General features: G+C 38.6%; 3 protein-coding genes across 6 annotated transcripts; all 3 read left to right on the top strand.

The window, feature by feature from the left end:
* Positions 1 to 849: 849 nt before the first annotated feature.
* LOC137740187 (uncharacterized) lies at positions 850 to 3,823 on the top strand. Its single transcript, XM_068480012.2, has 7 exons — positions 850 to 1,324; positions 1,525 to 1,687; positions 1,858 to 2,058; positions 2,144 to 2,386; positions 2,739 to 2,886; positions 3,043 to 3,274; positions 3,365 to 3,823. Exons 1-7 carry the CDS (start codon positions 985 to 987, stop codon positions 3,700 to 3,702), a joined length of 1,665 nt encoding a protein of 554 aa, XP_068336113.2. The 5' UTR covers positions 850 to 984; the 3' UTR covers positions 3,703 to 3,823.
* Positions 3,824 to 4,598: 775 nt separating this feature from the next.
* LOC137740371 (putative serine/threonine-protein kinase PBL7) lies at positions 4,599 to 8,509 on the top strand. 4 transcript variants are annotated; one of them, XM_088700147.1, is made up of 6 exons: positions 4,599 to 4,948; positions 5,867 to 6,012; positions 6,120 to 6,309; positions 7,018 to 7,406; positions 7,694 to 8,042; positions 8,363 to 8,509. In XM_088700147.1, exons 1-6 carry the CDS (start codon positions 4,807 to 4,809, stop codon positions 8,371 to 8,373), a joined length of 1,227 nt encoding a protein of 408 aa, XP_088556273.1. In that variant the 5' UTR covers positions 4,599 to 4,806; the 3' UTR covers positions 8,374 to 8,509. The 4 variants fall into 4 exon arrangements, with proteins under 4 accessions (XP_088556273.1, XP_088556271.1, XP_088556272.1 ...); XM_088700146.1 differs by having other exon boundaries at positions 4,601 to 4,948; positions 6,117 to 6,309; positions 8,363 to 8,499; XM_088700145.1 differs by lacking the exon at positions 8,363 to 8,509 and having other exon boundaries at positions 7,694 to 8,308.
* Positions 8,510 to 12,385: 3,876 nt separating this feature from the next.
* LOC137739150 (putative protein S-acyltransferase 7) lies at positions 12,386 to 16,179 on the top strand. Its single transcript, XM_068478660.2, has 5 exons — positions 12,386 to 12,825; positions 13,407 to 13,589; positions 14,297 to 14,593; positions 15,055 to 15,288; positions 15,399 to 16,179. Exons 1-5 carry the CDS (start codon positions 12,727 to 12,729, stop codon positions 15,921 to 15,923), a joined length of 1,338 nt encoding a protein of 445 aa, XP_068334761.2. The 5' UTR covers positions 12,386 to 12,726; the 3' UTR covers positions 15,924 to 16,179.
* Positions 16,180 to 17,026: the final 847 nt, after the last annotated feature.

Here is a 17,026-nt window from a genome sequence, read left to right as displayed (position 1 = left end):
AATCATACAACATTCCAAATTTGAGGCCTATTTTTTTCTCGTACGATATGAATTGTTAAAGTTTTAATACGTTATAATAATGTGAATAAACTTAAGGCTAAATGAAGTTTGGATAGTGCTATTTACACATCTATTTTTACCCCCACACACTCTATTCAGTTTTTGGTCATTAACCTTCTTCAATTTATCCGGTCCAATGATCGAAATTTGAGAAAGGTGTGTAAGAAGTAGAAATGAGTGTGTGGATAGCAATAACCATGCAATTATACCTTTCAATTTTAGAGTATAGTTCAAAAGGGGATACATGGTTTTAATTTTCATATTGCACCATTAAGTTTTGAATTCTATCAGTTTACTATCATCTAGTTATTTGATTGTTCCGTATCCTTCGTTATTTGATGATCCAACAAGCATGACCTAAGAGTATGGTCGAGAGCTTTGGTTTTTTTTCTGGAAGACCAATCCAACATGTTGGTCTCAATGGTGAATGGTGTAAGTGTGGCTTACACATATCCTTAAAACGGATGCCTACATTACCAATTTAGCAGTGTAAAGAATCATATAATTAAGTAGTGAAAACATATACATTGAAAATTGAGAGAGCTTGCCCCCTGAATGGGGTCTGATCCGGCTTGAGGGATTAGTCCTCGCCTACATTTGAGGGAACCCTGGATTCATCCAAAAAACATATACATTGAAAATTTTCAAAATTTTATGGTACAATTTGAAAAGGTCGAAACACTATGGTTTAATTTTAAAAAATGACCTAAAACTTGCGGGCCACGGCTTGAAAGAAACGGAGTCTGATTTCAATTTAGAGAAAAAAAAGGCCCGCCTCAAATGTGGCCCAACCCAAATCCAGTATCTTCGTAGTTTGTCTGAATCAGTCACTTGGAGTGAGCTGGGCGGCGACAAAGCGAGCGATCTGTGGCTTCCAGATCCATATCCGATCACCGACACACAGACAAAACGAAGAAGGAAAAGATGAGATATGGCGTTTGGCGTAGGAGGCGGGTGTCCGTCGGATCAATTCTGATAGTCTGTGCGTTGTGTGCTGGAATCGGGCTGTTGATGCTCAACTTACGACAAGTCGATCCTCCGACGAGCCCCGACTTCTATTTGCAAATTGAAAATTTGGGTTCGGATTCGGATTCTGAAAACGGCGGCGGAGTTGAGCGGGAGACGGAGCCGCATGGCAAGAGTAAGAGAAAATCGAGCACGTGCGCGACGGTGGAGGAGATGGGAAAGGAGTTCGAAGGAGGAGGGTTTTGGGAGGAGAGTCTCAGAGTCAGGAAGTTTATTCAGCATCACTTTGACTTGAATGGTATTGTTACTCTTATTTTTCTGCTGATTTTAAAAGTGCTTTTACATAATTTTTCTGCTTTTTGTTGAAGTGATTATTGATTTCTTGTTTGGGTTTGTCAAACTTGATGGCATCATACTTTTGAGTTTGAGTGTAGAAGTTGGGATTTATTCAGTAGAACTTTTAGGTGAAGGAAGCTCATGCGGTTCATTCAATTTCAGGTGCTTCCAGGGTAAGAAATCTTCCACCGGAACAGTTTTGTCGGCACGGATTTGTGATGGGTAAAGCATCAGAGGCGGGTTTCGGGAACGAAATGTACAAAATCTTAAGTGGTGCCGCGTTGAGTATAATGTTGAACCGGTCCCTGATCATTGGGCAGACCAGGCATATTGGTTCTTTCCTCAAGCCTTTCTTTTTTCGTATTTCATCGTAGTGTTCTTCCTGCTGTAACCTGAATTGTTAGAAATAGCTGCTCATTCGCTTACTGCTAAAGCATATTAAGTTGCAGCAATGTATGTTTTTTCTTGTGCTCATATTGGTGTTGCTTGTTGCAGGGGAAAATTCCCTTTCGGGAATTACATTTCTTATTCCAAATTTTCCTTTACGATGAGAGAAATTAAGCATCTGTGGAGACTTAATAAATGTGTGAAGAAGTATGGGAGGCAACTGGTTATGAGGACTGATGACTTTGAGAAGCCAGCACAAACAAACGTTCTGTGTAGCAACTGGATGAAATGGAAGCAGCCGATTATATGGTAAATGAGAAACATGCTAAGATATTGCCGATAACTCATCATCGAATTAGATATCATCACATGATTGTTGACACTATTCCGGCAGGTTCCAAGGTACGAATGATGCTGTGGCAGCCCAGTTTTTCTTGAAGAACATCCACCCTCAGATGAGGAATGCTGCTTCTGCTATATTTGGGAAGCCAGAGGTTCTCAATTCTCGGCCTAATGTATTTGGGGAGCTGATGAGAGTGCTTATAACCCCTTCTGAGGATGTCCAGGAGGCAGTCAATTGGGTTCTTGGTGGAGCTGAACCTGATATTTCACTGCACATGCGAATGCTCATGAATAAGTAAAGCAACCTGCCTTTTAATTCTTTCTTTGACTAGATTAAATACGAGGTTCAGAAATATAGGGTTGATGAGGTAGGACATCTTAGTCCTGTTAAGCATTGAATGTTACAGAACAGAAATGGATGTAGTTTAGTGAAAAATTGAAAAGAAATTCTAATGTTGGCAATTAAAACAATACCACTGGTTTTGCTTCAGCTTAGCGGTCCACTCATTTTTAAGTATTATTATCCGTTCCCCTGGTAGTTGATACCATCAGAAATCTGTCACACACACGCGCGCGCACACAGAGAAATGCCACGTATTCTCCTATGAATTCAATCAATGACACAGGTTTTTGCCTCCTGTTTCCAGGTCTGTGAGAGCTGCACAGGCAGCGGTGAAGTGCATCAAAAAAGCCATGCACAATGTTGGCAAATCCCCAAAGCCTAGGGTGGTGTTAGCTTCCGATAATCCCTCTCTTGTGAAAAGTATTACACCAACTATAAGTAAATTTGCAGAGGTAATGTACTTTATCCGTGGAATATCCGAAATCCTATTGCATAAATGCATTCTATATCACTCGTGAAATTAGAACTGGATGTGACTTTGAAAGTCTCTTTTATTACACGTTCAATATCTGTCCTTTTGATTTTAATTCATCATTGTTTTTCCTTAGGTTATTCACTTTGATTATGAACTTTTCAAAGGAAATATATCCAGTGGCCGTAAAGGATTGCACAGTTTAGATTTTAGAGTGAAAGATTGGGGTCCAGCGCCGAGATGGGTTGCCTTTGTGGACTTCTTTCTTGCTTCACGTGCAAAACATGCTGTTGTGTCTGGGGCTCACAGGCGTGTTGGGACTACCTATGCTCAGTTAATTGCAGCACTGGCTGCAGCAAACAGTCTTGGTACATACATGCATATAATGCTTGAATCATATCTGTTTACAAATGTTGCTCAGAAGTGTTATAATCTCCGTTCTATTCTCTCTTTCTCAGGCGACAAACCAACTGGTTCAAGTTTTGCTTTCTTAAGTAGCTTCCAAGGTGATTTGCTGAGAGGAGGTTTAAGGTTTCAGATTGGTTGGGGGCATGTGTGGAACAGATTTGCAGGTCCCCTTGGTTGCCATGGCCAGCCTAATCAATGTGCTTTCACACCACTTCTCCCTCCGGCGTGGTGGGATGGTCTTTGGCAGTCCCCGCTTCCTAGGGATATCAAGAGGCTGGCCGAGTACGGCATTGAGCTATCCGGTTTTGGGACGATCAACGAAAATCATCTTCAGTCTTTTTGTAGTTCAAAGAAAGTGGTTGTGAAAACTATTCCGTTCCCTTTGTAATAGTTAACATTGCATTTCATTCGTGCTCATTACACATTGACAATGACACTGCACTGATATGTTTTGGCTTGTCGTCCACCTTTTATACTTGTTAGATTACTAGCAAACGCAGCTTATGATATCTGAGTTTTTTCTCTTCTACTTCTAGCAAGCACCTCTTCATCGAACTGTTGCTCAGTTAAGTTGCAGCGCCGGCTGCCGTCGAAAGCTTCACCGTCATCTTTTAACTACCAATGTCAACGGAAGGTGTCGCCGTTCTATCACCATCAAAGCCATGGCCGGCTTCAATATTTCACAAGAATAATAATAATGTATGTTATAAAGAATTTATGGGTTGGATATTCGGGAGTCAAAGACCAATCAAAATCAATCCAATACTAATTAATACGTAATCCATCAAACACTACTTGAATAGAAATGAAATCACGGAAGATTGAAAGGTATAAACATGAACGTATGATTTGTATCCATATTTAAGTTAATTCCCCAAAAAAACCAATACACTTAATCAAGATGGAAGAGGATCCACGCCTCATCTACTTTGTGGAGATCCTTACATTCTAACCATTTATCGTACATTGTACAGCTAGTTTTCGTCAGATACTATTTATGTTAATTTTAAATATAAAAAAAATCAAATTATTTATAATCACACAATGAATGACTAAGATGTGAGAATTCCGTAATATTTAGCCTCTAAATAAATATTAATTATTATTTTATGAGTAATTAAGAAGCAAGAATGTCAAAGAAAAAAGAACAAGTTGACCAAAAAGTGAATAATAAATACAAAAAAAGAGAAGGTGGGAGTGTGACATCATCATATTTGGCATTTGGCAAGATAATAGAGACAGAATGGATTCTCCTATTTAAAAAGATCCTCCCTCTGTCACTCCTCGTCCACCGTGGTACGTCGTTTTTTCTCCCAACCGTGTGTGCGCGTTTCGGAATCGCAAAATCTCTCTCTCTCTCTCTCTCTCTCTAGATATCGTGTAGAAAACTCGACTGATGAGAGAGAAGAAATTAAGCTGAATGCTTAATTTGGGTTTTTAATCATGTGATTGGGATTTTTCGGAAACATTTTTTCTTATCTGGTGGAGCGACATGGGCTATTGCCCATGTTTCGGGTTCAGGAAGGGGAGGAAGCTCGAGACCGGTACGGACGAAGCCAAAGACGACAAAGCCGACAAGAAGAAGACGATAAACAACAAACCTCAAGAAAATGCGACTCAATTGCCGTCTTCCGGTCAGTCGATCTTTTGAATGCAATTGCGTTTCTTTGTTTCTGGTTTAATTTCTTGGTTTTTAACAGTTTGAATAATGCCATGCGAGTTTAATCCGATCATAAAACTTTAGACTTAAAGAAAAGACTTGGTGATGATTCTGTTTCGTTCTTGTTTTCAGAATTTGGGTTCTCATTGCATGCGTTGTAACTGAATGCGATTGTGTTCTTGGAGTTTTCTCGATTTGGGGTTTTTGTTTTTGTAATTTACCAGTTACCACCTTCAGTTTCTCGGGTTTCCATTGAAAAATGACTCATCTTTTTGAATCCCAACTCCCAAGTTTCCTTCTTTTCGTTTCTCGTCGAAGTTGACGCTTTTGAAGGGGTTTTTCTACTTTTCGACTGGGATGCCATGACACATCCGCTTGAATTTTTTGAGGGAAGCAGAGAAATTAAGTGAAAATTGATGTATTGAAACCCTTAAGTTTAGATTTAATAACTTAACATGATGCTGTTTAAAAAAAAGAAAAAGAAAAAAAAGAGATTCTTGGCGTGAAGATGGCGGTATAGGAAGAGTGTTGGCAATAGAATGTGTGAATGCGAAATCGTAAAGTGAGAAAGCTAGAAATATTCTGAAGGTTAAGTGAGATGACCGCAATAGCTAATGTTGTTGAAGTCATACCAGAAGGCAGTGTATCCCAAACCAAAAACGATGTTTAATTTGTAGCTGAGCTTTTTATAGTCAGAACGTACTTCTAGGATATTGCTTACTTTGCTGAATTTGAACTTAGATGGTTTGTGTCTGGACTATACACAAGGGATCAAAATTTGACGTCGACGTGATACTGTTTTGCTCTTCTGCCCTGTTCTTTTAGATAGTTCTGCTTCTTGTATGGAGTTCATATTAGATGTTAATGAAGCTTGTATGATAATCTGCTCCAGAAGGAGATGGAATTAATGGCAATAACAAGGCTCAGACATTCACTTTTCGTGAGCTTGCAACCGCAACTAAAAATTTTAGGACGGATTCCTGTATTGGAGAAGGTGGTTTTGGGCCCGTGTACAAAGGGAAACTGGCCTCTGGTCAAGTAAGTGTTTCAAGGGCTTCTGTACTTTTTATGATTTGAATTTAGTGATATCTTCATTCCCATCAATTTATTGATTTTCATGATTTGTGTTATTCAATTTAAAGCAGGCTGTTGCCGTAAAAAAACTTGATCAGACAGGCCTTCAAGGAGAAAAGGAGTTTCTGGTGGAGGTTCTCATGCTCTCTCTTTTGCGACATTCTAATCTTGTCAGTTTAATTGGTTACTGTGCTGAAGGAGAGCAGCGCCTTCTTGTCTACGAATACATGCCTTTAGGGTCCTTGGCAGACCACCTCCATGGTACATGCTTTGTTGCCATTCATTTTTCACTTTATAACACGATATGCAGTTCCTCCCATGCCAAGTTCTCATTACTTGATTTACTCAATTATACATCTTGTAAAAATTCAGAGGACCTTTCTAAATTTCACAAAATCAACCAAAAAATGGTAAACAGAAACAATGAAAGACCCAAACCAGAGTTACAACAGTGTAACTCGTGAACTCCTTCCTTTTATCAGAAATGGATTGCAAGTGTTTATGCTCAGATTTCCCAACGAGTCACATTCCTGATAACTTTAGCTAGCCAAATTAACATATGAGTCTTATAGCATCACATATGCCGGTCATCTAGTCTTATAGCATCACATATTCCTTTTATCTTTAGACGTTTCCAACCGGTGTTTAACCATCACAGTCTTAACTTCTAAATGATGGACAATCTATGTTGTAGTTCACCTCAACGCTGGTTTATACGTTTGGTTTATACCGTGAGTTGAACAGGAAATTTTGTTTCAAATCTGTATAAGTTGTATGTAAAAGTTAGTAGCACCACTGTAGAGGTCTAAAGACGTTTCCAACCGGTGTTTAACCATCACAGTCTGAACTTCTAAAACATTTATGTCTCTAGACTCTAATGCTAATCCCATTCATTGAACACGTTAGCATATATCTTTTACTTAAAGACTTCTGAAGTGCTAACCTCCCTCCCCTTGTAATCATTGCCAGATCTTCCACCGGCTCACGAGCCACTTGATTGGAATAAACGGATGATGATAGCTGCTGGTGCAGCCAAAGGATTGGAATATCTTCACCATGAGGCTGATCCACCTGTGATATATAGGGATCTAAAATCAGCTAACATTTTATTGGGTGAAGATTTCTTCCCAAAGCTTTCCGATTTTGGGCTTGCAAAATTTGGTCCAACTGGAGATAGATCGCATGTCTCCACCAGGGTCATGGGTACCCATGGCTACTGTGCTCCTGAATATGCTAAAAGTGGAAAGTTAACGGCAAAGTCTGACATCTACAGTTTCGGGGTAGTATTGCTGGAGCTGATCACTGGTCATAAGGCAGTCGATAGCAGTCTTGGTCGTGAAAAACATCTTGTGGAGTGGGTAATTCATTTTGTTTCATTTCGTTATTGTGATGTGTACTAGTATTCCAACATTACATCTGCATATTTTTGGTAGCGGTTATCGCATTTAGTTGTTAAGGCAATTGTGAGCAATCATTATGTTTTCTCTGCATAAATCCAATGGCTCAGTTTTACTAATTATTTTTTTCTTTTTAAGAGAAAAGAATGCATAGCAGATTTAGCAATAAATAATGGTTTTGATAGTATTGTGCTCAGTTTATGAAAATGGAATTAGCCATGGTTGATCCTATTTACTCATCTTTGTAGGCACGTCCGTTTATGAAAGACCACAAGAATATTGCGCAACTTGCAGATCCACTTCTTAGAGGTCGGTTTCAGGTATCAATATTGAGAAAAGCCTTTGAAGTAGCTTTCATGTGTCTCAGGGAGGATGCCAGTACCCGGCCTTCCATGACGGAAGTGGTGCTTGCTATGAATTACTTGACCTCCCGCCTGTATAGTGAACCAGATGAGAACAACGTGGTTGACATAAAGAATTCAGAGCCTAACACTCCAGATGAAACGACAGCTATGTTGAAAAAGGAGTCCGAAAGAGAGAGAGCGGTTGCAGAGGCCAAGATGTGGGGAGAGACTTGGAGAGACAAACGAAGACAAGGTGCACAAAGTACTGATGATGACTTTAGATAGCTAATTCGATAGTGCAATATCTGGGTTGAATACATACATGTTTACTTACAAAATTTTCTTTTACCGTGGAAGTTTTAACTTTGGCTGATTGTGTGGCAAGTAGAATTGATGCCCGAAGTAGTTTTAAGTCAATATGCAATTGTTTCAGATTTGTTTTCTTCAAAAATGCAGAACACCGCAAAATCATGAGTTTATTTTGTTTCGGGGAATAAATTTTGATACTGATAGAGAGCAGAATCGATTATTCGATTGGAAATTTATTTCCCCAAATGTTTGACTTGAAATCAGGAACTCCGTAGATAAGTTGTTTCTGAATGCTGGCGGTAGGGATAGGATCAGGTGGCTCAGGGTCTATAACTCTAGTCCTTGGCTAATATGGTGTGGTTAGCAACAATGTTCCAAGGATGAGCTTCAACCTTTGGTCTGCTATCAAAGGTAAGCTGTGAATTCTTGACGGAATCCTCCCTACTCTCTGTAGGCTATAGCAGATGGTATGTTTTGTTTCAAGCTTTCCCAGAATCTCATGAGCATTTTTTTGTTGATTGTTCATCTCGTGATGATACATAATAGTTTAGAGGGCATGGTAATTATGGAGTCCATGGAAAAGGCAAACTACTGCATTCTGCAGTCAAAATGGAGTCTTTCCGTGGAATGTAGACAGCGAAAGCTTGTGGTGCTCAGAGATTATACGTGCCTTGATGCAGTCTTCCTTTTTCGTCTGTTGATGTTGCCCTCTAGGCAAGCAAAGGGTTTTGCTTCTACTGTATCATGTGGTCATGACGTGGTTAACTACATTGACATTGTTAGTTATTTCTGTTTTATGTTGGTATTCAAACCTTGTCAATTATTATTCTCCTTTCTGATAAATAATGATTTACCGTTTACCGTTTACTATTTACCCACTAGAAAAATGAAGCGTTCATGTCAAATTTATAGACAAAGATTCTCTCCAGATCACACTGTTCGAGCAGACAATTCGGATCATTCAATTTAATTCGACGTTTCCCCATTAACTTAATTCGATTGTTCATCTCACGCAAATCAAGGACGTAAATTCTATAGTACTTAGGCTCTGAACAGTAAAGTCAATAAAACAAAATATTCAAATTCCAATTTACCATCCCATCCCAATTCATTGTGACCTTTTGAGTTTACCCAGTTAGTCTCGCAGTTTTATGTGAAAAACAATCTCAGTAAAAAGTACCTTTCTTTTTTTCTCAGTAAAAGTAGATCATTGTTTCCCCCAAGGTAAATATATTGTGATCCAGAGGCTGCCCATCATCTCTTTCAATTTTCCGTTTCCAAAAGCACATTGAAACCAAAACATTAATAAACAATAGCAGCTTGTAAAAACATGCTGAATTTATAGCAGCTCTAATCTAAATAAACTTATTTTTTTCTCATTACAATCGAAATTGATATTACTGTTCTAAGTTATACAAAAGAAACATAAAATGTGGAGAGTTTAAAACCCCGCAAAAAAATAATTAAAAATCAAATTTATTGTTTTTCAGTAAAACGGCACTATTTCTTGCGGCTAAGTTTATTAATTAGGAGTGCATTTTTCCTTACTGAGCATCACCATCTGAGCAAAAATATTCTCAATTAATTAAGTTCCCAAAATCTCTAAAGTTAATCTTCTTTTTGTCGAAATTAGGAAAGGAAAAAGAAGTTTAATCCTTTTAATCTTTAGGTATGTATTAAGCAAAAAGCATGATTGCAGCTTGTGTTTGTATAATATATTGGTGTAATGATGACACACATGGCTTCGTCGTCCAAATTCCAACGTTGGATTGAGTTAAAAATTTAAATGTGCAGCTGCAACCATCATATGGATTTTCATGGAGGATGCCGCAATTACCATGGTTTTCCTATACACCAAACAGTCTCGTTTTCTTTGCTGTTGCTTGTTCATCTCATCTGCGTCCGACTTGACATCAACGAGTCCATCAAGCATGTGCATACCCGAAACAAAGCTCTCGTTGCGAATAGAGGATTAAAATAAAATGGATAATTTATTGCATTCAAGACATGTTGAATGAAGAAATAAAAAGAAAATGAAAAGAAAAAAAATAGCTGTTATTCCCTTATCTTCTCACTCACCTTTTAATGAAATTTTTAATTACAAATTTATCGATTTGTAAAATGACTAATAATTACCTTAGTTACCCCCATTTGCATTACTTTTTTTTATAAAAAATGAAAAAAGAAAAGTTTATGCGTGATAACTCTCACGCTATGTTTAGACGATTTGTCTTCCTTAAACCCTAACTTATCATTCCTATCTCCTTTCATTAAGAGCAAGCAAAAAGAATGAACTTAGAAGATGATGTTTCTATGGAAGAAATAAATGATTATGTTTCTGTCGAAGAGGTAAAAGATAATTTTATGTTAGTCATCTTGATTTGTCGACATCGTACAATTGAAGTTTAGCTCTGTGACTTTTTATCTCTAATTATATATATATATATATATATATATATATATATATATATATATGTATTAAGGGTTATTTTAGGAATAATTGTCACATCCCGGCCCCGGCGGGACCACTTCCCGGGCCCGACTCCACCGTAGCACGATATTGTCCGCTTTGGGCTTACCATTCCCTCACGGTTTTGTTTTTGGGAACTCACGAGCAACATCCCAGTGGATCACCAATCATGGGATTGCTCTAGCCCCCTTCTCGCTTAACTTCGGAGTTCCTACGGAACCCGAAGCTAGTGAGCTCCCAAAAGGCCTCTTGCTAGGTAGGGATGTGAATATACATTTAAGGATCACTCCCCTGGGCGATGTGGGATGTCACAATAATAGTGGGTGAGAAAATAACATTTAAATTTTTTAACTTTTTATAGTGGGTGTAAATATAACGTGGGTGGGAAAATAAGACAACAGGATGGGTCTAGCAGCTCTAAAAAAAAAAATGTATCTAACTTCCAGGTATAATCTCTATTAATTAATGAAACTCTCTTTGTCAACCAAAAGAAGGTGAAAATACTACTTAATCTTCTATCACATTAAAAAATGATGGGCAATAATGTAAATTCACAAGTCCAAATTTTACTGTTTTTTATTGAAACCTCATATACAGGTGATGTTATCTCTAATATTTAAAATTTTAAAAAAAAAAGAAAAACAAAAACCTCCCACTCCCCCCACGTTTTCTCTCTCTCCCTCTCTCCTTCTCATTTTCTAAAAAAATGTGTTCATACACACAAAGTATGTAGGCAAATGCTAATACTCATTAAGAAAACTTGCGGAGTTTCTTTTATGAATAATTCTCTACTAATTCATTTAAGATAAAATCTCATTCACCTCTATTTTTAATATATCTTTGATTCTATAGACTTAATCATTTTAATTCAATCCAAAGAGTCAAATGAGGCCGAAAGGTTTTATTTTTTTAAATCATAAATATTTAGTCTTATTTTCTACTCATTTTTTTATCAACGAAGGAGAGGAACCGAACAACCCGGACACTTTCAACTATAAAGTTGGGCCGACGGCCGGTATTCAAAAATCTCATAACTCATATTTCCTATTTGACCAATTTCAATAGTCTGATTTTCTTTTTCCTTCCCTTTTAGTTCTTTGAATAGAAGAGAATAATCTAGATTAAGAAATAATCGTTATTTAATCTAATCTATACTATATATTAAGAAAACCTTCATTGTCAACTTTTTGACATTTTTTTTCAATTTTGCCCTCACTTTTAAGACACTCTTGACAACAAGAAGGGTAAAATAGTAATTTTGTACATTTTGACAAAATAACAATTATATCCCTATTTTTCCTATTTTATCCTCACTTTTGATACACAATATTTACATAAAAAGTCAAAATGGTAATTATGTAATATTAAGAAAAATGTGCCCTTATTAAGAGATCCTATCATTATTATCTCATACTCTTTTTAAAAATTTGATTTTTTTGATAGTTTGAATGAACTTAAACGGTTGCACTTGAGGAGAACGTGGAACAATATGGGTAGTTGTTCACACACGTAAAATATATGCTCTCTGTTAGTAAGGAATTAAAACGAGTATATTGAGTGTAGATTAAGAAATCTGTAATCTAGTGCATAGGGTTTTAGATACCTCGAGATAATTCTTCACCCAACCAAACACGGTCCAAAGGAAAGGTCTCGTAAGAAAGCAGACTAGAAGCGAAGAAGGGGCTGCGCACATATTCTCTCTGTTGGGTTCACCCACTACAGCCGGTACAGCCCCAATCCCCTACGCCCAATAACATCACGCCACGTCACCCAATCCCCCCTGTAAAGCGCAGACACACAGTAGTGATAGACCAAACCTCTCTCTCACTCTCTCTCTCTCTCTGCGCCCTTTGCTGCTCATAAGTTTATAACATAAGCCATCAAAAAGGATGATGAAAAGCCCTTTTGCTCCTTTCGCTTCAACCCCACCCGCCCGCACGCCTTGTCGCCCAGCTCGCCGGAGCCCGACCCATTAGCAATTTCCCCCGACCCGATCGACCGCTTCAGCTCCACTTTTCCGTTATTTCTGCTTCGGAGTCCGCGCCTGAGTCCAAAGCGACTACTAGAGAGTGGAATCGACATTGCTGTATCGGGAATCGAGCGAGGACGACCTTAACGAGCTGAAGCTGAAGGGGTTGTTGTTGGCGGCGAGGAAGAGATGTACGTGGTGCCTCCACCGCAGCGATCGGATCCGGCTTCCGGATCCACCGGCGCCGCCGATGATTTGCGGGTCTACCAGAATTGGAAGGGCAGCAATGTCAGTCCCCTTTTATTCTCCTTTTCGTCTTCTCTCTTTCGGCTGCTCAGATTTCTTTCTTTCTTGTTCCATCTCTGCTAGATTTTTTCCGGAATAATTTCAGTTTTAGAGCTTCATGTATTATGGTTCCACTCATGCATTTTCATCGACAAGGTTTTTAATATTTTTATGCTGTTGCGATTGGTGTTATTGTTCGCAATTGTATGTCTTTTTTTTTTCTTCTTCTTTTTATTATCTATTTTTGGATAGATGTTTTAGTCAAATAATGAAAGTTCTTATTTTTCTCATGTGAACAATTTGAAAGTAATAAAAAGATGTAAAAATGAGAGATTGCGTATACATTTGAGACGAAAGTGAGTATAATGATGAATTCGACTAAGTTTATGTTGATTAAGATGGAATTAAAGTGTTGGTGGCGTGTGTTTATAGTTTGATGAACATAATGCTAATGTTTTACAATCATAGGGATGTCAAGCTTTTTGCTTTTAGAATTCAGATGGTGGTTGCAGGGCAGTAGCTTGCTTTGTCATGAATGGCATTGTGGAAAATTACATAAATGTAGTGTTTTTGCTTCTTTGCAGATATTTTTCTTTCAGGGAAGGTTTGTTTTCGGACCAGATGTAAGATCGTTGGGGCTGACCATATTTCTGATTGTTGCTCCTGTCACAATATTCTGCATCTTTGTTGCCAGAAAGTTGATGGATCATTACTCACATCACTTGGGAATATTCATCATGGCCGTCGCTGTTGTATTCACAGTTTATGTGAGTTCTCTTTCCAATTCACACACAGCTTATTTGTGTAAAGGAATTTTATGTTTTGCCAGAAAATCTGCTATGTTATGTCAAAAGGAAATCTCTCTGTTTGTGTATATATGTGTGTGTGTCTCTCTCTTGGTGTATGTATACGTGTGTGCGTGTGTATACATATATGTAGTATTTGAGTGTACTGCATTGCAATGGAGTGTGGTATTTTGTTATAGTACTGTCGGCATGCTCCAAATGGGAATGATAAGTTTCCTATAGTTTTCTTTAGTTGAAAGAGTGTAAAACTTACATTGGTTGGACCACACATTAAAAATGCTGTTCTCTAGTCAAAGAGCTTAGGGAGGAGCATGGTAAGTTATGGAGGATAGCATTTGTCATGAGAAATGGATCAATATAAGTTGGTGGTATGTTCTTATGGAGAATATCACTTCCTTTGAGTACGATACTCTTTACCTCTACCACTTTAGACAGGCTCCTATCAGACTAGGTTTAGGAGTCTATTTTGGTAGTTAGTTTTCTTATGTTAAGAATCGTGTAAATAATAATTAGTTAGGTTTGTAGAGTTGTTGTAATAAGTTCTGCAGGTTCTAGTAAAATTGTTCCTTCAGAAGCACCCATTAGCAGGTGGATATAGTAATATAACTATACAAATGTCGATGCATTTGCACTTTGTGAAAAATGCTGACGCAGTGTTCTATTTACAGGATTTAGTTCTTCTCCTGCTTACCTCTGGAAGAGATCCTGGTATAATTCCCCGTAACACACACCCCCCAGAGCCTGAAGGATTTGATGGGAATATAGAAGGTGGGGCTGGACAAACTCCACAGTTGCGCTTGCCTCGCATCAAAGAAGTTGAGGTGAATGGAATCTCTGTCAAGATCAAGTATTGCGATACTTGTATGCTTTATAGACCTCCTCGCTGCTCCCACTGTTCAATATGCAACAACTGTGTAGAAAGATTCGATCACCATTGTCCCTGGGTTGGGCAGTGTATTGGTCTGGTAAGTAATTCTTTCATTAGATTCATGTATTCTAATTCCTCTGCCAATGAATATGAATTGAGACAAACAGGCACACTTGTGAGCGTGGACACACACCATGTGTGCATGCTTTTGTACTATCCATGCATATGTACATTCATGCATTCTTGCATGCATACAAATGTGTGCATGCTTTTGTACTATCCATAGTTATTGTAGTAATGTACGAAAGATTTGGAATGTATAAATCTTCACTTGGAATTCACAAAGTGACTGGACTTTTAAACGTTTTCATAGATGTCCCTTAGCTTATCTGGTTAAATGTTTGTGCTTGTGAAAAGACTTAATATGACTAATATAGAAGGTGCAGTCATTGGTACATGTTTCTTGATTTGGCTTGATGTAATTACCTCATGATACTTGATGCGTGAAACTTTGAGTATAAGGAAAATGAATCTGAACATTCACTAATTTGGTTGCAGAGGAACTATCGATTCTTCTTCATGTTTGTCTTCAACACAACTCTTCTTTGTATATATGTTTTTGGATTCTGCTGGGTGTACGTTAGAAGGATCATGGGAGCTGAGGAGACAACGATTTGGAAAGCAATGATTAAAACTCCAGCATCTATCGTGCTAATAGTTTACACTTTCATATCGATGTGGTTTGTTGGTGGCCTTACTGCCTTCCATTTGTATCTCATCAGTACAAATCAGGTGAGGAGACCCATCTTGAACTTTCACAACCCTTTAGCATAGAACTTTATCTGTGTGATACGTATATTAGCATGAGCATGAGCTTATTTCTGTGTGCATTGTTTTTACAGACTACATATGAGAATTTCCGGTACCGATATGATAGGCGAGCCAACCCCTATAACAAAGGAGTTGTCGACAATTTCAAGGAGATATTTTGTACCGCCATTCCCAAGTCTAAGAACCATTTCAGGGACAAGGTGCCAAGGGAGCCGGCGTTACCTCCTCGATCAGGGGGTGGGGGTTTTATGAGCCCAAATATGGGAAAAGCTGTGGAGGACATTGAAATGGGCAGGAAAACCGTGTGGGGTGACATGAGTGCTGGGGGAGATAATTACGAAGGGCAGCATAACGGCAATGATCGTGTGAATGTGAAAGATGGTGAATTAAGTGAAGTATCCCCAGATATAAGGACGACAGTAGATGAAACTGTGGATGGTGCTGGAATGCATCCCAGGCGAGCCAGCTGGGGAAGGAAAAGTGGAAGTTGGGAAATGTCCCCAGAAGTTCTTGCCTTGGCAGCTAGAGTCGGGGAACCAAACCGCACAGGCGGGAGTAGCAGCAGTGGTCTGACGAACGAGAACCGACATACATAGGCAGCCAAAATGCTAGACCAGCAGACTAGCGAAACCGAAGATTTGATTGTCCTGCAGAGTGGCGGGTTGTTTTCGTGCGCGGCCGTTTTAAGTCCAACATTAATATTATGTGCAATACGGGGAAGGGGCTTTCTTGTAAGGTGTTGGGTTTGGCCATTGTGGGAGTTGTGTGTTGTATGAGTGAGCATTCTTGTTTTGTATTGCATTTGTGGAATTAGTTAGTTCCTAATTGTATTGCCATTGTGGACTCTCTCTCTCTCTCTCTCTCTCTCTCTCTCTCTCTCTCTCTGTGGTTCGCCAACTATATTGTGAGTTATTGGTACACCGTCACATATTGTTACTATTAACAGGACTAAAAGTGGTCCCAATGGGCCGCGATTAAATCGAAATCTCTAGTTTTTGGTTTCGAGACTTGGGCAATTATGAAATGAATTTCCACACGTTTCCTCTGCATAAAATAGAAACTCTTTAAACAAGCTAGGTGAGCGAGATTAATGTTTGGCTCGTGTACACTCTTCCCCAGGACTAAATTTAACGTTCGTCACATTTTTCTAATGCAGATCACCAACTAAGAGCTATATTTATATTATTAAACAACCCCAAAGTCAAAACTATGAGAGGCCGATCAACGCTATGGCCAGGAGGCCGGAGAAAGCGCTGGCCATGGAACCAAGGTGATGTTTAATTGCATTCATACCTTAAACCCGAACGCCGTCGAACGCTGTCATTGTTATTTTGTTTATAAACACCAGATGCAGATATAGAATGTGGTTCATGATATGGTCTCTAATTTTCTCCAAAACTACGTATTACTGCAGGGACTGCGACCTTGTCTATTACACTAGGGCTATGTAATCCTTTTTTAGTAACATCCTAGTTCAATTATCTAAATTACCGACACAAATATTCGAACTTTAAAACGGTGAGAAAAAGCACATTGTTGTAATTAACTTAACTAAAATCGGGTTTGTGGCACTAGATTTATATTGGCAGCTGTCTTCTGGTTCCCCAAAAGGAAGAAAATAAAAGGAAAATAAAAACTAGGTATTGGCTTGGGGCTCCTCTTCAATCCTGGTTACTGGAAAACCGTGCTCTGTAACGGG

The sequence above is a fragment of the Pyrus communis genome, chromosome 9 (genome assembly GCF_041283825.1).
Source record: "Pyrus communis isolate YQ-2024b chromosome 9, ASM4128382v1, whole genome shotgun sequence".
Lineage (NCBI taxonomy): Eukaryota > Viridiplantae > Streptophyta > Magnoliopsida > Rosales > Rosaceae > Pyrus > Pyrus communis.
This window is presented reverse-complemented; position numbering and strand designations above follow the sequence as displayed.